A 16,659-nucleotide genomic window follows, 5' to 3' on the forward strand; every position below is an offset into this window, starting at 1 on the left:
TACCGGTATATAGTAAAATATGGTAACCGCCCTGTGTGTGTGTGTGTGCGTGTGTGTGTTACAAAAGCCTTATCGTTATCCCCTGTTGTCTTCCAGCCACCAGACTCAGACAACCTGCTGGGACCATCCAAAGATGACAGAGCTCTACCAGTCTCTTGGTATGAAACAGACAGACACCAGTCATATAATCACAGAACATTCACTTTCACTCAAATTTAACACCACGCCGTAACTGCAAAGCTTTCTCTCATGTGCTCTTTCACACAGTGTCTTGCTGTCTCGCTTACACACACACACACACACACACACACACACACACTGACTGTAACATCCATATTTATGTATGGGTCACCGTTGCGCTGGTCAGTGTGACTGTTCTTTAATGATCAGATGGATCAGTAATAAGCTGTGGAACAGTTTCTAAAGACCAACGCTCAACAGATAGGACTCCAGCCCTCCCTGTGACTATATAGAAATTACACTGCGGCACGTCTTTTCAACAGGTTTCCAGTTTGACATCATCATTTCATGTCAGACCACTGTTATCCTTTCTGAATGATTGATTCCATCCCTCTTTCCTCTCTCTCTTTCTTTCTATCTTTGTCTCTCACCTTTTAGCTGACCTGAACAACGTGAGATTTTCCGCTTACAGAACAGCCATGAAGATCCGTAGGCTACAGAAAGCACTGTGCTGTAAGTCGTCGTCGCCCCCCACACACACACACACACACACACACACACACACACACACATGCATGTATGCGATTGAGTTTGTGTGTACCTGTATGTGTAACATCCTTTTGTTTAGTTGAGATTCCATCTGTGCCGCTGTGTGTTTCATCCCAAAAGGGAATAAATTGTCTTCCACAATAACCAGCTGGCCATAGCTATCTTTGTGTTAGTTATTCCCTGTTGGCTGCTGACAGTGTGTGGATAGAAATGGTGACCTCTTCCTCTGGGTATTGCTGTACCTTGCTGCTGGGACTGAGCCAGGCTCTCTGTCATTATTACCCAGGGGTTATTTAAGCAATAACTCTGGGGGGGGTGTGGTATATGGACTATATACCATGGCTAAGTTACAACGCACGGCCTAACGCGGAGTGCCCGGATACAGCCCTTGGCCGTGGTATATTGGCTGTATACCATAAACCCCCGCGGTGCCTTATTCCTATTATAAACTGGTTACCAACGTAATTGGAACAGTAAAAACAAATGTTTTGTCATACCTGTGGTATACCACGGCTGTCAGCCAATCAGCATTCAGGGATTGAACCACCCAGTTTATGCTGTTATTTAGAGAGCCCCAAACTTTACTGCTTCACTTTCTTCTTTCTCTGTCTGCTTTCTGTCGTACTTCTGGGGTAGAGGGTGGAGTGGGTTTGTCGTGTTGAGAGTAGGGAGTGTGCGTGTGTGGTTTTATGAGTTAGTGTGGGTGTTAATGAGTTTAGATGATTCAGGCGTTTTGGGTTTGTCATATTATATTGCATTATCTTGTGATGATGAGACGAGAGCTCCTAGTACGTCTGAGTGATTTGGACTGAGGGCGTTCAGATTCAATTTCACCCATTAGATTACAAGTCAAAGCCTGAAGTCCAAAGCACAGACACAGATCTGTATTTATTAGTTATTACTCTGGCTTAATGCCCTGGAACAGAGTGAGGGAGGGAGGAAGGAGAGTGAGAGAGAGGGAGGAGAGAGAAAGAGATCGAGAGGAAACAAGTCTGTATATTTTCGTCAAACTCCTTCCCGTTCGTGTTTTGTTTTTCCTTCTTGATCCCCCACTGTCAGATGTATGTCTGTGTGTATCTCCTACACACTCGCACAGCAGGATTCCCCTTAAACGGCTAATTAGGTTAACTCTGAGTCGTGTCTCCAGTATCTGTAACATAAATGGGTTGGCCTGCTGCCCTGGTGTCACACCCCCGTCTACTCTACAGACACCTCATATCCTGTCTGTGGCCATGTTGTCATTACAACCATCTGTAATTTGCTGTGGCAATTTCCACTGCTCTTCATCATTTTAGAATGTTCTTTGTTGCCATTGAGTGGTCTCAGTAAACAACTTTGAAAAGTCTAACAGTCTCTTTCCACTCCCTCCCTCCCTCCCTCCCAACCTCCAGTGGATCTGTTGGATCTGAATGTGGCCCAGAGCACCTTCGAGCAGCACAAGCTTACCCAGAATGCCCAGCTGCTGACAGTGCCAGAAGTGATTAACTGTCTGACGTCCATCTATGATGGGCTGGAGCAGCAGCACAAGGACCTGGTCAATGTTCCGTTGTGTGTCGATATGTGTCTCAACTGGCTGCTCAATGTATACGACACGTACGTGGACACACACACACACACACACACACCTTGTAGAAGTCATTTTCTCTCCTAAAAAAAAATGTCCACTGTGTGTGTGTTCCCTCTATAGTGGACGCAGTGGGAAGATCCGTGTCCTGTCCATGAAGATAGGATTGCTCTCGCTCTCCAAGGGCCATCTGGAGGAGAAATACAAATGCAAGTACCAACCATCCCACAAAAATCCTTTCACACACATAGCATTCACAGAAACACTCAAACACACACACACACACACACACACACACACACACTGAAGTGAAGTGAAAAAATAATAGAACTTGATCAAGCTCTGATAGACTTAAATCACACTTTGACACACCCCCACACACTCTGAGGTGAATTGAGAACAGCCCCAGTGGGAGCGTTGTAGCGTAGTCCGTGCCAGCGTATCCCATAATGCCCTCTGCCAGGCTGTAATCCCAGCTCAGTTACCCAGGGTACCGATCGGACCGTGTCAGAGGACGCCAGTGAATGGACCATCTAATTGGATGAGAGACCTCCCACTTGTTTTGTATTTGATTTATTTATTTATTTAGTTTCATTGCAGGGGGATTAGGGATGTGTCTAGGGCTGCTGGGGGAGTATGCTTTGTCCTTTCAGATAACGTGCATTCTGTCCTCAATTTGCTCTCTTGCTTTTGTGTCCTTGTTTTCTCCTCCTCGATCTCTCTATCTCTCTCTGTTCTCCCCTTCTATCTCTTCCCTCTCTTCCTTTCCTCTCTCTCTCTCTGTCCTCTCCCTCCATAGTTTCCTTCTCTACCCCTCCTGTGACGTGGAGTCTGTCCCTGAGCCTATTCGTTCCACTGGCAATTTCTATTAGTCTCAAAAAGAGATCAAGCACGGTTGGGCGAGTCCCTCTCGTTTAGAGTCACATTGGTGTCAGGCCCAGACACCCTTCCACAGCAACTCACTAAATCACAAGTAGCACAGTCCACCACCGCAACATAGAACCCAACTACATAGCGATTTGGCTCTCAATTCGATACCTTGTGTATTATGCATATCACTTATAATTGTAGGGCAGGACGTTTGAGTCGTAGTAGAAATGTTAAGAAAGTCTGGGGCTCGTGATTTTGGAGTTTCATGACAACGATGTCCTAGTAGTGGCTATGAAGGCTTATGAAGCTGATACGCATTGCTGCTCATGGTTGAAGAAGTATGGCCGGCTTATACTCTAGGGATGTGCACTATCGAAGAACTGCCATTGCTACTCAAGGAGACATGAAGACCTGGTCAAAATCACACACACACACACACACACACACACACACACACACACACACACACACACACACACAGGATAGAGTAGAGTATCGAAGAACAGCCCTAGTTACTTAACTTAATGCAAGCTGACATCAAGGCTGGTTTGTGCACATGCAGACACTCGCATGCACACCCACGCACATGCACGGTATCATAGAATCGCCATTACCACTCTACTTAAGGAGAGCTGACATCAAGGCAGGGTTTCACACAGAGATCAAAGTCAACACCAGGCAGATAGGCGAGCCACATCCCTCCATCCTTTTATTGCCCCCCCGCTCTCTATCGCCTTTCTCACTCTCCACTGTATTTCTCTCGCTCTCTCGGTCTTCCTTCTTTCTCTCTCTCAATCGTTCTTCCTGTCTATACTGCATCCCTGTCTTTTCTCACTCTCTATATCTCTCTCTCATCTCTCTCTCCCGCCAACTCTCTTTATATCTCATCTCTCTCTCTCTCCCGCCAACTCTCTCTCTCTCGCTCTCTCATCTCTCTCTCTCTCTCTATATATCTCTCTCTCTCCCGCCAGCTCTCTATATCTCTCTCTCGCTCTCTCATCTCTCTATATCTCTCTCGCTCTCTCATCTCTCTCTCTCCCGCCAACTCTCTCTATATCTCACTCTCGCTCTCTCTCATCTCTCTCTCTCTGTCCCGCCAACTCTCTCTATATCTCTCTCTCTCTCTCTCTCTCTCTCTCATCTCTCTCTCCCGCCAACTCTCTCTATATCTCTCTCTCATCTCTCTCTCTCCCGCCAACTCTATATATCTCTCTCGCTCTCTCTTATCTCTCTCTCTCTCTCTCTCTTATCTCTCTCTCTCCCGCCAACTCTCTCTCATCTCTCTCTCTCCCATCAACTCTCTCTCATCTCTCTCGCCAACTCTCTCTCTCTCATCTCTCTCTCTCCCGCCAACTCTCTCATCTCTCTCTCTCCCGCCAACTCTCTCATCTCTCTCTCTCCCGCCAACTCTCTCTATCTCTCAAATCCATTCAATTCAAAGGGGTGTATTGGCATGGGAAACATATGTTTACATTGCCAACGCAAATGGAATAGGCAATAAACGAAAGGGAAATAATTACACCCACAAAAGTTTTAAAAGAATATAGATATTTCAAATGTTATATTGTTGGCTATGTACAGTGTTGTAACAATGTTCAAGTAGTTAGCTGCAGCCAGCGACTGGAACGAGCTGCAACAAACACTCAAACTGGACAGTTTTATCTCAATCTCTTCATTCAAAGACTCAATCATGGACATTCTTATTGACAGTTGTGGCTGCTTTGTGTGATGTATTGTTGTCTCTACCTTCTTGCCCTTTATGCTGTTGTCTGTGCCCAATAATTATTGTACCATGTTTTGTGCTGCTACCATGTTGTGTTGCTACCAGGCTGTGTTGCTACTACAGTATATTGTCATGTTATGTTCCTACCATGCTGTGTTACTACTACAGTATGTTGTTGTCATGTTGTGCTGCTACCATGTTGTGTTGCTACTACAGTGTGTAGTTGTCATGTTGTGCTTCTACCATGTTGTGTTGCTATTACAGTATGTTTTTGTCATGTTGTGTTTCTACCATGTTGTGTTGCTACTACAGTATGTTGTCATGTTGTGTAGCTAACATGCTGTGTTGCTACTATAGTATGTTGTCATGTTGTGTTGCTACCATGCTGTGTTGCTACTACAGTGTGTTGTTGTCATGTTGTGTTGTTACCATGCTGTGTTGCTACTACAGTGTGTTGTTGTCATGTTGTGCTGCTACCATGTTGTGTTGCAACTACAGTATGTTGTTGTCATGTTGTGTTGCTACCATGTTGTGTTGCTACTACAGTATGTAGTTGTCATGTTGTGCTTCTACCATGTTGTGTTGCTACTAGAGTATGTTGTTGTTATGTTGTGTTGCTACCATGTTGTGTTGCTACTACAGTATATTGTTGTCATGTTGTGCTGTTACCATGTTGTGTTGCAACTACAGTATGTTGTTGTCATGTTGTGTTGCTGCCATGCTGTGTTGTCGTGTTGCTGCCATGCTGTGTTTCATGTGTTGCTGCCATGCTATGTTGTTGTCTTAGGTCTCTCTTTATGTCGTGTTGTGGTGTCTCTTGTCATGATGTGCTGCTACCATGCTGTGTTGTCGTGTTGCTGCCATGCTGTGTCGTGTTGCTGCCATGCTATGTTGTTGTCTTAGGTCTCTCTTTATGTCGTGTTGTGGTGTCTCTTGTCATGATGTGCTGCTACCATGCTGTGTTGTCGTGTTGCTGCCATGCTGTGTTTCATGTGTTGCTGCCATGCTATGTTGTTGTCTTAGGTCTCTCTTTATGTCGTGTTGTGGTGTCTCTTGTCATGATGTGCTGCTACCATGCTGTGTTGTCGTGTTGCTGCCATGCTATGTTGTTGTCTTAGGTCTCTCTTTATGTCGTGTTGTGGTGTCTCTTGTCATGATGTGCTGCTACCATGCTGTGTTGTCGTGTTGCTGCCATGCTGTGTCGTGTTGCTGCCATGCTATGTTGTTGTCTTAGGTCTCTCTTTATGTCGTGTTGTGGTGTCTCTTGTCATGATGTGCTGCTACCATGCTGTGTTGTCGTGTTGCTGCCATGCTGTGTTTCATGTGTTGCTGCCATGCTATGTTGTTGTCTTAGGTCTCTCTTTATGTCGTGTTGTGGTGTCTCTTGTCATGATGTGCTGCTACCATGCTGTGTTGTTGTCTTAGGTCTCTCTTTATGTCGTGTTGTGGTGTCTCTTGTCATGATGTGCTGCTACCATGCTATGTTGTTATCTTAGGTCTCTCTTTATGTCGTGTTGTGGTGTCTCTTGTCATGATGTGCTGCTACCATGCTGTGTTGTTGTCTTAGGTCTCTCTTTATGTCGTGTTGTGGTGTCTCTTGTCATGATGTGCTGCTACCATGCTGTGTTGTTGTCTTAGGTCTCTCTTTATGTCGTGTTGTGGTGTCTCTTGTCATGATGTGCTGCTACCATGCTATGTTGTTATCTTAGGTCTCTCTTTATGTCGTGTTGTGGTGTCTCTTGTCATGATGTGCTGCTACCATGCTATGTTGTTGTCTTAGGTCTCTCTTTATGTCGTGTTGTGGTGTCTCTTGTCATGATGTGCTGCTACCATGCTGTGTTGTTGTCTTAGGTCTCTCTTTATGTCGTGTTGTGGTGTCTCTTGTCATGATGTGCTGCTGCCATGCTGTGTTGTTGTCTTAGGTCTCTCTTTATGTCGTGTTGTGGTGTCTCTTGTCATGATGTGCTGCTACCATGCTATGTTGTTATCTTAGGTCTCTCTTTATGTCGTGTTGTGGTGTCTCTTGTCATGATGTGCTGCTGCCATGCTGTGTTGTTGTCTTAGGTCTCTCTTTATGTCGTGTTGTGGTGTCTCTTGTCATGATGTGCTGCTGCCATGCTGTGTTGTTGTCTTAGGTCTCTCTTTATGTCGTGTTGTGGTGTCTCTTGTCATGATGTGCTGCTACCATGCTATGTTGTTATCTTAGGTCTCTCTTTATGTCGTGTTGTGGTGTCTCTTGTCATGATGTGCTGCTGCCATGCTGTGTTGTTGTCTTAGGTCTCTCTTTATGTCGTGTTGTGGTGTCTCTTGTCATGATGTGCTGCTGCCATGCTGTGTTGTTGTCTTAGGTCTCTCTTTATGTCGTGTTGTGGTGTCTCTTGTCATGATGTGCTGCTGCCATGCTGTGTTGTTGTCTTAGGTCTCTCTTTATGTCGTGTTGTGGTGTCTCTTGTCATGATGTGCTGCTGCCATGCTGTGTTGTTGTCTTAGGTCTCTCTTTATGTCGTGTTGTGGTGTCTCTTGTCATGATGTGCTGCTGCCATGCTGTGTTGTTGTCTTAGGTCTCTCTTTATGTCGTGTTGTGGTGTCTCTTGTCATGATGTGCTGCTACCATGCTGTGTTGTTGTCTTAGGTCTCTCTTTATGTCGTGTTGTGGTGTCTCTTGTCATGATGTGGGTTTTGTCCTATATATTTGTATTTTTATCCCAGCCCCCGTTCCGCAGGAGGCCTTTTGGTAGGCCGTCATTGCAAGTAACAATTTGTTCTTAACTGACTTAAAATAAATAAATAAATAATAATAATAATAATAATAATAAAATAAATACAAAGTTAGTTTGAAAGGGGAAATAAATGAACAGGTTGTTTTTACAGTGTTGTAGAATTTGTATTCTGTATTTTTTTAGTGGATAGATCAGCTTTAATATTACAGATTGTGGCTTCTATCAATGTAATTATCTGCATCATTTCCAAGCCCCATATATTCTTTTGTAAATGTATATATAATATACAAATATTTTACTTTATTATTTTCTCCTAACCTTACCACCCCTCCCCTAATTGAAGTACACAGTGTTTATTTCTTCTCCACTGGTTGCCCTTTTCTCATGGCAACGGGCCACAAATCTTGCTGCTGTGACTGCACACTGCAGTATTTCGCCTAACAGATATGGGAGTTCATCAAAGTTTGTCTCTCTCTCTTTATCCTATCTGGGAGTAACAAGGCAGACAGAGCCCTGACAACAATTAACTGAGCTGTTGCATTCAATTTGGTTTCGTTTTGTTTTACGATTGAAACAATAAATATAGTGTTTGTACGTCTAGACGAGAGGTTTCCCTTCTCAACGATGGGCAGATGCCCTGTCATACCCTCAGAGCAGGGGCTGATGGGGAATTGATTGCTCTCCTGTGATAGTGAGGAGATTTACAGAGACAGGGGAAGAAATAGGGAAGGGGAGAGTGAGGGGCAGGAGGACGAAAGGGAGGGAGGGAGGAAGAGAGGGATGGCGGGAGGAAGAGAGGGATGGAGTGAGGAAGAGAGGGAGGGAGGGAGAGGGAGGGAGGGAGGGGGAGAGAGAGGGAGGGAGGAAGAGCGGGAGGAAGAGAGGGATAGAGGGAGAGAGAGGGATGGATGGATGGAGCAGGGAGAGGGGGAGGGAGGGAGGGATGGAGGGGGAGGGAGGGTGGGCAGGAGGAAGGGAGGGATGGAGGGAGGGAGGGGAAGAGAGGGGGAGGGGAGAGAGAGGGAGGGGGGAGGGAGGGGAAGAGAGGGGAGGGGAGAGAGGGAGGGAGGGAGGGCAGGAGGGAGGAAGAGACTGATGGAGGGAGAGAGAGAGGGAGGGATGGAGAGAGGGATGGAGGGAGGTAGGGGGAGAGAGGGAGGGCAGTAGGAAGATAGGGAGGGAGGAAGAGATGGAGGGAGGGGGGAGAGAGGGAGGGATGGATAGAGGGAGGGATGGATGGATGGAGGGAGGGGGAGAGAGGGAGGGATAGAGGGAGGGATGGATGGATGGAGAGTGGAATAGAGGGAGGTGCAGAGAGAGGGGAGAGAGAGGGAGGGTGGGACTGTGGATTCATCTGGATTGTATTCTGACAGGGTTGCTCAGCTCACCAGGACTCCTCTACTCTACCTTCTCCTCTCTGAGCTCTGATAGATGAGTACCCACATAGGGCTATTAATACACATGCTGACACACACACTCGCTGACACAACACGCTGACTCACACTCTCACACAACACACTCACTGATAAAGATTGACAGTGGAGGCTTGGATGAGAAACTGTATTTCTGTAGTCTCACACCCCTCGCCTCTCTGTGTCTCTCTCTCTCCTCCAGACCTGTTCAGTCAGGTGGCGTCGTCAGGGGATACATGTGACCAGAGACAGCTGGGTCTGCTGCTCCACGACGCCATCCAGATACCACGGCAACTAGGAGAGGTCGCCGCCTTCGGAGGGAGCAACATTGAACCCAGCGTCCGGAGTTGTTTCCAACACGTATGTATACACAGTATACAGACACACTGCAACACACATCTTGTATTATTGCTGTTGAAAGTGCCAGAACGTTGTCACTATAACCAATATGGCCATCGATGAACGTTTAAATGCAAGGTTGGCTGGTCCCTGTCCTTGGGTTCACATTGTATTTTTCTCTTTTCCCTGAGTCCTGTTTCGTCAGTCATAAATTCAGTGGCGGCATTAAATTAGGAAGCAGTAAATGTCCCTGATTTCACCGCTCGGGCTTCCAAAATAGCATGGTGATGGAGCTCGGCTGACATTGGAAATGTCACGGAGTTTAACAGGAGCCACTAGCAACCTGGAGCTTTCTATCCAGTCCTTCTCCTATCACTTCACCACTCCTCTCCTGTCACCCCTTATCTACCTACAACCTCCTCTTTCCTTTATCTCCCCCCATTTCACACACACACACACACACACACACACACACACACATTCATTAACGCGCACGTACATTAACACATACACATAACACTGACTTGCTTAGTTAAATAAAGGTTCAATATTATTATAATTATTTTATAAATACGCTAACACGAACATACACACCATCACCCGCATCAACACCACCATTACAACAAGACTGTCTGATATTCACTGCACAATTCCTAATGCATTACAGCCAGACGGATGATGGTAAGAGTGACTGATGACTCTGGCCTCTCTGCCCAGTAGACTCCCCCCCCCCGTGACCTCCCTGTATCAGCCAGAAATTGCAGAGCAGTCAACCACTCCATTTGGTTTAATGGGGCTGTAATGAACGAGGTGGTGGCCCATAAATACGGCCTGTTTTACGGGTCTCAATCTCACTCCTCCCTCCCTTTCACCATCCATCCATCCTCCTCCCTCCAAGGGATCTGTACTGCCGTAACTCTGCCACCTAGACGATGTGAGGGGACAGGAGGGAGAGGGAGACAGGTGGAGGAGAGAGGAGGAGACAATAGGGAGGAAGATGGAAGGAAGGATAGGTGTAGGTGTCAGCTCTCTGGCTCGATGCCTTGACTTGACACTCCAGAGCTGGTTCTTCATCAATTCACATTGTTGTTGCGGGTGTAGTGAAATGCTTGTGTTTCTAGCTCCAACAATGCAGTAGCATCTAACAATTCACAACAATACACTCACATCTAAAAGTAAAAGAATGGAATTAAGAAATATATACATATTAAGACCAGCAATGTCAGAGTGGTATTGACTAAAACACAGTAGAATAAAATGCAGTATAAACATATGAGATGAGTAAAGCAGTATGTAAACATTATTAAAGTGACCAGTGATTCCATGTCTATGTACACAGGGCAGCAGCCTCTAAGGTGTAGGGATGAGTAACCGGGTGGTTACTGGCCAGTGATTCCATGTCTATGTACACAGGGCAGCAGCCTCTAAGGTGCAGGGATGAGTAACAGGGCGGTTGCTGGCTAGTGATGGCTATTTAACAGTCTGAGATATAAGTTGTTTTTCAGTCTCTCGGTCCCAGCTTTGATGCACCTGTACTGACCTTGCCTTCTGGATGATAGCGGGGTGAACAGGCCTTGGCTCGGGTGGTTGTTGTCCTTGATGATCTTTATGGCCTTCCTGTGACATCGGGTGCTGTAGGAGTCTTGGAGGGCAGGTAGTTTGCCCCCGGGGATGCGTAGGGCAGACCGTTCCACCCTCTGGAGAGCCCTGAGGTTGCGGGTGGTGCAGTTGCCGTACCAGGTGGTGATACAGCCCGACAGGATGCTGTCAATTGTGCATTTGTTAAAGTTTGTGAGGGTCTTAGGGGCCAAGCTGAATTTCTTCAGCCTCCTGAGGTTGAAGAGGTGCTGTTGCGCCTTCCTCACCACACTGTCTGTGTGGGTGGACCATTTCAGATTGTCAGTGATGTGTACGCCGAAGAACTTGAAGCTTTCCACCTTCTCTACTGCAGTCCCGTCGATGTAGATAGGGGTGTGCTCCCTCTGCTGTTTTGTTGACATTTGTTGACGTTGATCAGGTTATTTTCCTGGACCCGCTCTGCCAGGGCCCTCACCTCCTTCCTGTAAGCTGTCTCGTCATTGTTGGTAATCCTGCCTTCTACTGTTTTGTCGTCTGCAAACTTAATGATTGAGTTTGAGGCGCGCATGGCCACGCAGTCATGGGTGAACAGGGAATACAGGAATGGGCTGAGCACGCACCCTTGTGGGGCCCCAGTGTTGAGGATCAATGAAGTGGGGGTGTTGTTTCCTACATGCTTCTCCATCTGTCTGTGTGTGTGATCTCAGGGTTCTATGATTTCTATCTGACATTTAGCCCTAACAGAGCCAGAGGTCACAGAACGGACACACACACGCAGGAATAGGTTTTCAACGTTCCCCTCTTTGACCGAAGCCATGTTGATTCTTAGGGGATGTTTGCAGTGTGTGTGTGTGTGCGTGCGTGACCTGTGGACAATTTCTTCCTCGAGTCCCGGATATTCCCTCTCAGAATGTTTACTCATTGACCTTTGTGGGTAGTCGTGGCAACTGAAAGGTCAGGTGTGTGTTCTGTACAGCAGCCGTCTCCAGGTGTAAAGGGATTTAATACCCACTACAGGACTCCTAGAACAGGGCTTCCTAAACTTTGGGGCTAAAAAACTTTGACATGGGCTAGTAGATCTGGACACTGCTGACAAGTTATAAATATCAATAAATATATAAGTATGTAATGACTGACATGACAAGAGGAACTGATGATGCACTACCCAATTTCTAAATGACACCTTGTGCATTCTACTATTACAACTTTCAAGAGTAAGTTGAAAGCCGGACTGAGTTTCTTTAAAATATTAATTTAATTATTTCTTTATTTTTGTTGCCTGGATGTCACATGCATCACACTTATATCAGTTTGGTCGTAACAACCTAAGAGTTCCGAAACGTCAAAACTTCTGATCAAATAAGCCTCGTATCAAAATAAATATACATTTTCTATATTGAATAGGTTCCACAGTCTCTCGTTCCCCCCCATACAAAAACTCCTCACTTAATAAACCTGCTTAACGTGGACAGATTTTGGGCGGACTAAACCCTCTTCCTCTCTTGTATAGTGCACTACTTTTGACATGGGCCCTGGTTTATTGTAGTGCACTTTATATAGGGAATAGTGTGCAATTTCAGATGAAGCTTAGTAGTTGAATTCACTTTGATTTTAAATTTCCTCTTTCCTCTTCCTATCCAGGTGACAAATAAGGTGGAGCTGGAGCCCAGGCAGTTTGTTGATTGGATGAGGCTGGAGCCCCAGTCTATGGTGTGGCTTCCTGTCCTACACAGAGTGGCGGCTGCTGAGACCGCCAAGCACCAGGCCAAGTGTAACATCTGTAAAGAGTGCCCCATTGTAGGGTTCAGGTAAACACACACACACACTTAGACTCACATACGCACGAATGTACACTCACACACAGCAACTTTGCATTCAACGTTAGCTCCTTAACACACATTTTCATACAGAGCAAGAGCTGTACGTTGAATACACCCACGCACATGCTCACTCACTCACACACACCCACCCAATGCACACACACACAGGGGAATGATGGTGTGCTGGTCTCCCTGCTCTGAGTGGAGCAGAAAGGGCAGGCCTGCTCCGGAGGGTAGGCCTTTATCTAAATGTCAGTAGCTGATACACTCCTAACTAAATACCATCTGGAGAAGGACTTCTAGAATCACACACACACAAATACACACACACACACACACACACACACACACACACACACACACACACACACACACACACACACACACACACACACACAAAGGGGCATCCACTGTGTACTGTGGGTTAGGGTCTCAGACTCTCACTGCTTTCTGTCTGTCTGTCTGTCTGTCTCACACACCACCTGTTGATATAATGTCAGAATAGTTCAATAGAATCCCCCTCTTATGATTAAACAGACCTCAGATGTCCACATGCTAAACACAATATTGTTTTGAGGGTATGACGTCAGTCACAGTATTATTATGTGAGCAAAATGAGACACAACATCATGCTAACCAGAGCCTAGTGTCTAGTGTAATGTTTATTATCTCTGGTCCTCGCTAAGTAGTTACACCAGCTAGAGAATGTCTTGAGACAAGCTTTTACAGGTCTGTCATTGATCCAAGGAGGGATAGAAAGAGAGGGGAAGTAGGAAGAGAGACAGGGTAAGGAGGGAGAGTGAGAGAGGGGAAGTAGGAAGAGAGACAGGGTAAGGAGGGAGAGAGAGAGAGGGGAAGTAGGAAGAGAGACAGGGTAAGGAGGGATAGAAAGAGAGGGGAAGTAGGAAGAGAGACAGGGTAAGGAGGGATAGAAAGAGAGAGGAAGTAGGAAGAGAGACAGGGTAAGGAGGGAGAGAGAGAGAGAGAAAGTTGAATACATTTGGATTGAATAGTGTTGCACAGGTTAGACTTGAGCCTCCCAATGGCCAACACCGTGTTGTAAAGCAGAGCTGGTTTTCCAGAAAATGGGATATTACGAAGTAGAATATACACTGAGTGTAAAAAACATTAGGAACACCTGCAATTTCCATGACATAGACTGACCAGGTGAATTCAGATGAAAGCTATGATCCCTTATTGACGTCACTTGTTAAATCCACTTCAATCAGTGTAGCTGAAGGGGAGGAGACAGGTTAAAGAAGTATTTTTAAGCCTTGAGACAATTATGTGTGCCATTCAGAAGGTGAATGGGCAAGACAACATATTTGAACGGTGTATGGTAGTTGGTGCACTCAACAGTTTCCCTTGTGTATCAGGTGCGCTCAACAGTTTCCCTTGTGTATCAGATGCACTCAACAGTTTCCCTTGTGTATCAGGTGCACTCAACAGTTTCCCTTGTGTATCGGATGCACTCAACAGTTTCCCTTGTGTATCATATGCACTCAACAGTTTCCCTTGTGTATCAGGTGCACTAAACAGTTTCCCTTGTGTATCAAGTGCGCTCAACAGTTTCCCTTGTGTATCAGGTGCACTCAACAGTTTCCCTTGTGTATCAGGTGCGCTCAACAGTTTCCCTTGTGTATCAAGAATAGTCCACCACCCAAAGGACATCCAGCCAACTAGACACAACTGTGGGAAGGATTGGAGTCAACATGGGCCAGCATCCCTGTGGAATGCTTTAGACACCTTGTAGAGTCCATGCCCCAACGAATCAAGGCTGTTCTGAGGGCAAATGGGGGGGGGGGGGGGGGGGCAAAATGATATTAGGAAGGTGTTCTTAATGCTTTGTACACTCAGTGTAGATCCCATAGTCATTCATTAGTGGTTGTCTGTGTCAGCGCTAATGAAAGATGTCTGTGTAGTAATACGCCGCATGTTGCTGTGTAATGGGGCGTGGGACGTGGGTTGTACTGTGCCCCTACTGTCTGATGTATCGCTGTGGGCTCTGTCATCAATCAGATTACCTTAGAGAGAGAGAGAGAGACCGCACTCAACGAGCTGTATGAGGCCATAGCTAACAAGAAAATGCTCATCCATAAGCAGCGCTCCTAGTGGCCTGGGACATTAATGCAGGCAAACTTAAATCCGTTTTACCTCATTTCTACCAGCAAGCACAGACTGGAATATTTTCCGGGATTCATCTAAGGGCATTGAGGAGGATACCACCTCATTCACCGGCTTCATCAATAAGTGACCACGTCGTCCCCACAGTGACTGTACGTACATATCCCAACCAGAAGCCTTGGATTTACAGGCAACATCCGCACCAAGCTAAAGGCTAGAGCTGCCACTTTCAAGGAGCGGGACATTAATCCAGACGCTTATAATAAATCCTGCTATGCCCTGTTGTATTCGGCGCATGTGACAAATAAAATTAGATTTGATTACATTGCCTGAACTGGGCCCATCTCAATTTCCGGACATCTTTTATATTCTGTTTTGAGCACAATGATGAGGTGCATTGGGATAGAGCTGCAGGTGGCATTCTGAATTTTAGACTGTGGGTTTGGGTGTGTATGTGTCCTCCATTTTGAAATTCACAGAGGGATTGGTGAGAGAAAGTGGTGACAGAACATCGGTAGCTCCGTGTGAGGCCCTGGAATAGCTCAGATGAGAGCAGCGCAGGACACACACGAGATGCATGCAAGAGAAAGTGGTGACAGAACATCGGTAGCTCCGTGTGAGGCCCTGGAATAGCTCAGATGAGAGCAGCGCAGGACACACATGAGATGCATGCAAGAGAAAGAGAAATGGAGAAATCTGCACGATGCGCTCATCACTCTTATTCTCTTGTTTCTCCACTCTGTCTCTATCGCGATCGAAACAAAGTGGCTATTTTCACGTCTGAGGAATTTAGAGAAAAGTGTCAGCCTATTTCAAAAACACCTCCTTGTTGTTGCGTTTCCATTTTCGTTTTTGAATTCCATTCAATAGCGTCTATGAATCACATGATTATGAAGGCATATGTATGAAAGCGTGTATTCATATTTTAAATGTAGTTCTGTCCTTGTGATGTACTTGTCTATTAATGTTCTGTATTATGTAATGTATCATGTTTTGTGTGGATCCCAGGAAGAGTAGCTGCTGCTTTAGCAGTAACTAATGGGGATCCTAATAAAATACTAATACTATCCATCTCCCCCTCCCCTCATCCCTAGGTATCGCAGTCTGAAGCACTTTAACTATGACGTGTGTCAGAGCTGCTTCTTCTCTGGACGAACCGCCAAGGGCCACAAGCTCAACTACCCCATGGTGGAGTACTGCACGCCGGTGAGGAACACACACACACACACACACACGTCTGTGCCACCTTATTCTTCACGAACCCGGAGCGCAAATTGGATTCAACCGAGCGAACAGTAAAAGACTTCTGTTCTTTGAGCTGTTTATGATTTCTGAAAGGCATTTTTCCAACACTGTTTCAGGTGAGAGAGGGAGGGAGGGGATTTGCAGAAATTGAACAGTCTTCTCTTTTTACATTAGTAGAGCTCACGCACAGCGTCGGAATATTGCTGAATGTCACACTTCGACTGGTCGGGGAATATGTTTATTTTCTTTGGGTGATTTAATTTAGTTTTTCAATCTGCAAATTTGATAGCCTGGATATTGATACAGACCGCCAGCCATGAGGAACAGCAATCACTCCTGTCCTGGCTGTGTAATGCTAACTGCCTTCAGTGACTGTGGGATGAAAACATTATACAAGTCATGTTTAAGCATGGGCAAATAATATAGCTTTCAGTTATGAAGCAGAAAGTCAAACTGCAATGTCAGACTTCCATACACAATCTGGCCTTTCTGTTACTGATGTAGCCCCATTTCAGACAGATGATATGGTATATCA

At 45.9% G+C, this 16,659-nt stretch overlaps 1 protein-coding gene across 6 annotated transcripts in view; it reads left to right on the top strand.

Moving 5' to 3' along the window:
• Nucleotides 1–16,659, top strand: part of LOC139407256 (utrophin) — a 334,795-nt gene that overhangs the window by 270,372 nt on the left and 47,764 nt on the right. For all 6 annotated transcript variants that reach the window (XM_071150875.1, XM_071150879.1, XM_071150876.1 and 3 more), the window contains 7 exons: nucleotides 97–158; nucleotides 619–693; nucleotides 2,121–2,322; nucleotides 2,417–2,502; nucleotides 9,221–9,378; nucleotides 12,577–12,743; nucleotides 15,974–16,085. In XM_071150875.1, the coding sequence (XP_071006976.1) occupies nucleotides 97–158; nucleotides 619–693; nucleotides 2,121–2,322; nucleotides 2,417–2,502; nucleotides 9,221–9,378; nucleotides 12,577–12,743; nucleotides 15,974–16,085 (862 nt within the window). The remainder of the gene's footprint in view (nucleotides 1–96; nucleotides 159–618; nucleotides 694–2,120; nucleotides 2,323–2,416; nucleotides 2,503–9,220; nucleotides 9,379–12,576; nucleotides 12,744–15,973; nucleotides 16,086–16,659) is intronic.

This window comes from Oncorhynchus clarkii, chromosome 4, assembly GCF_045791955.1.
Source record: "Oncorhynchus clarkii lewisi isolate Uvic-CL-2024 chromosome 4, UVic_Ocla_1.0, whole genome shotgun sequence".
In the NCBI taxonomy this organism is placed as follows: Eukaryota; Metazoa; Chordata; class Actinopteri; order Salmoniformes; family Salmonidae; genus Oncorhynchus; species Oncorhynchus clarkii.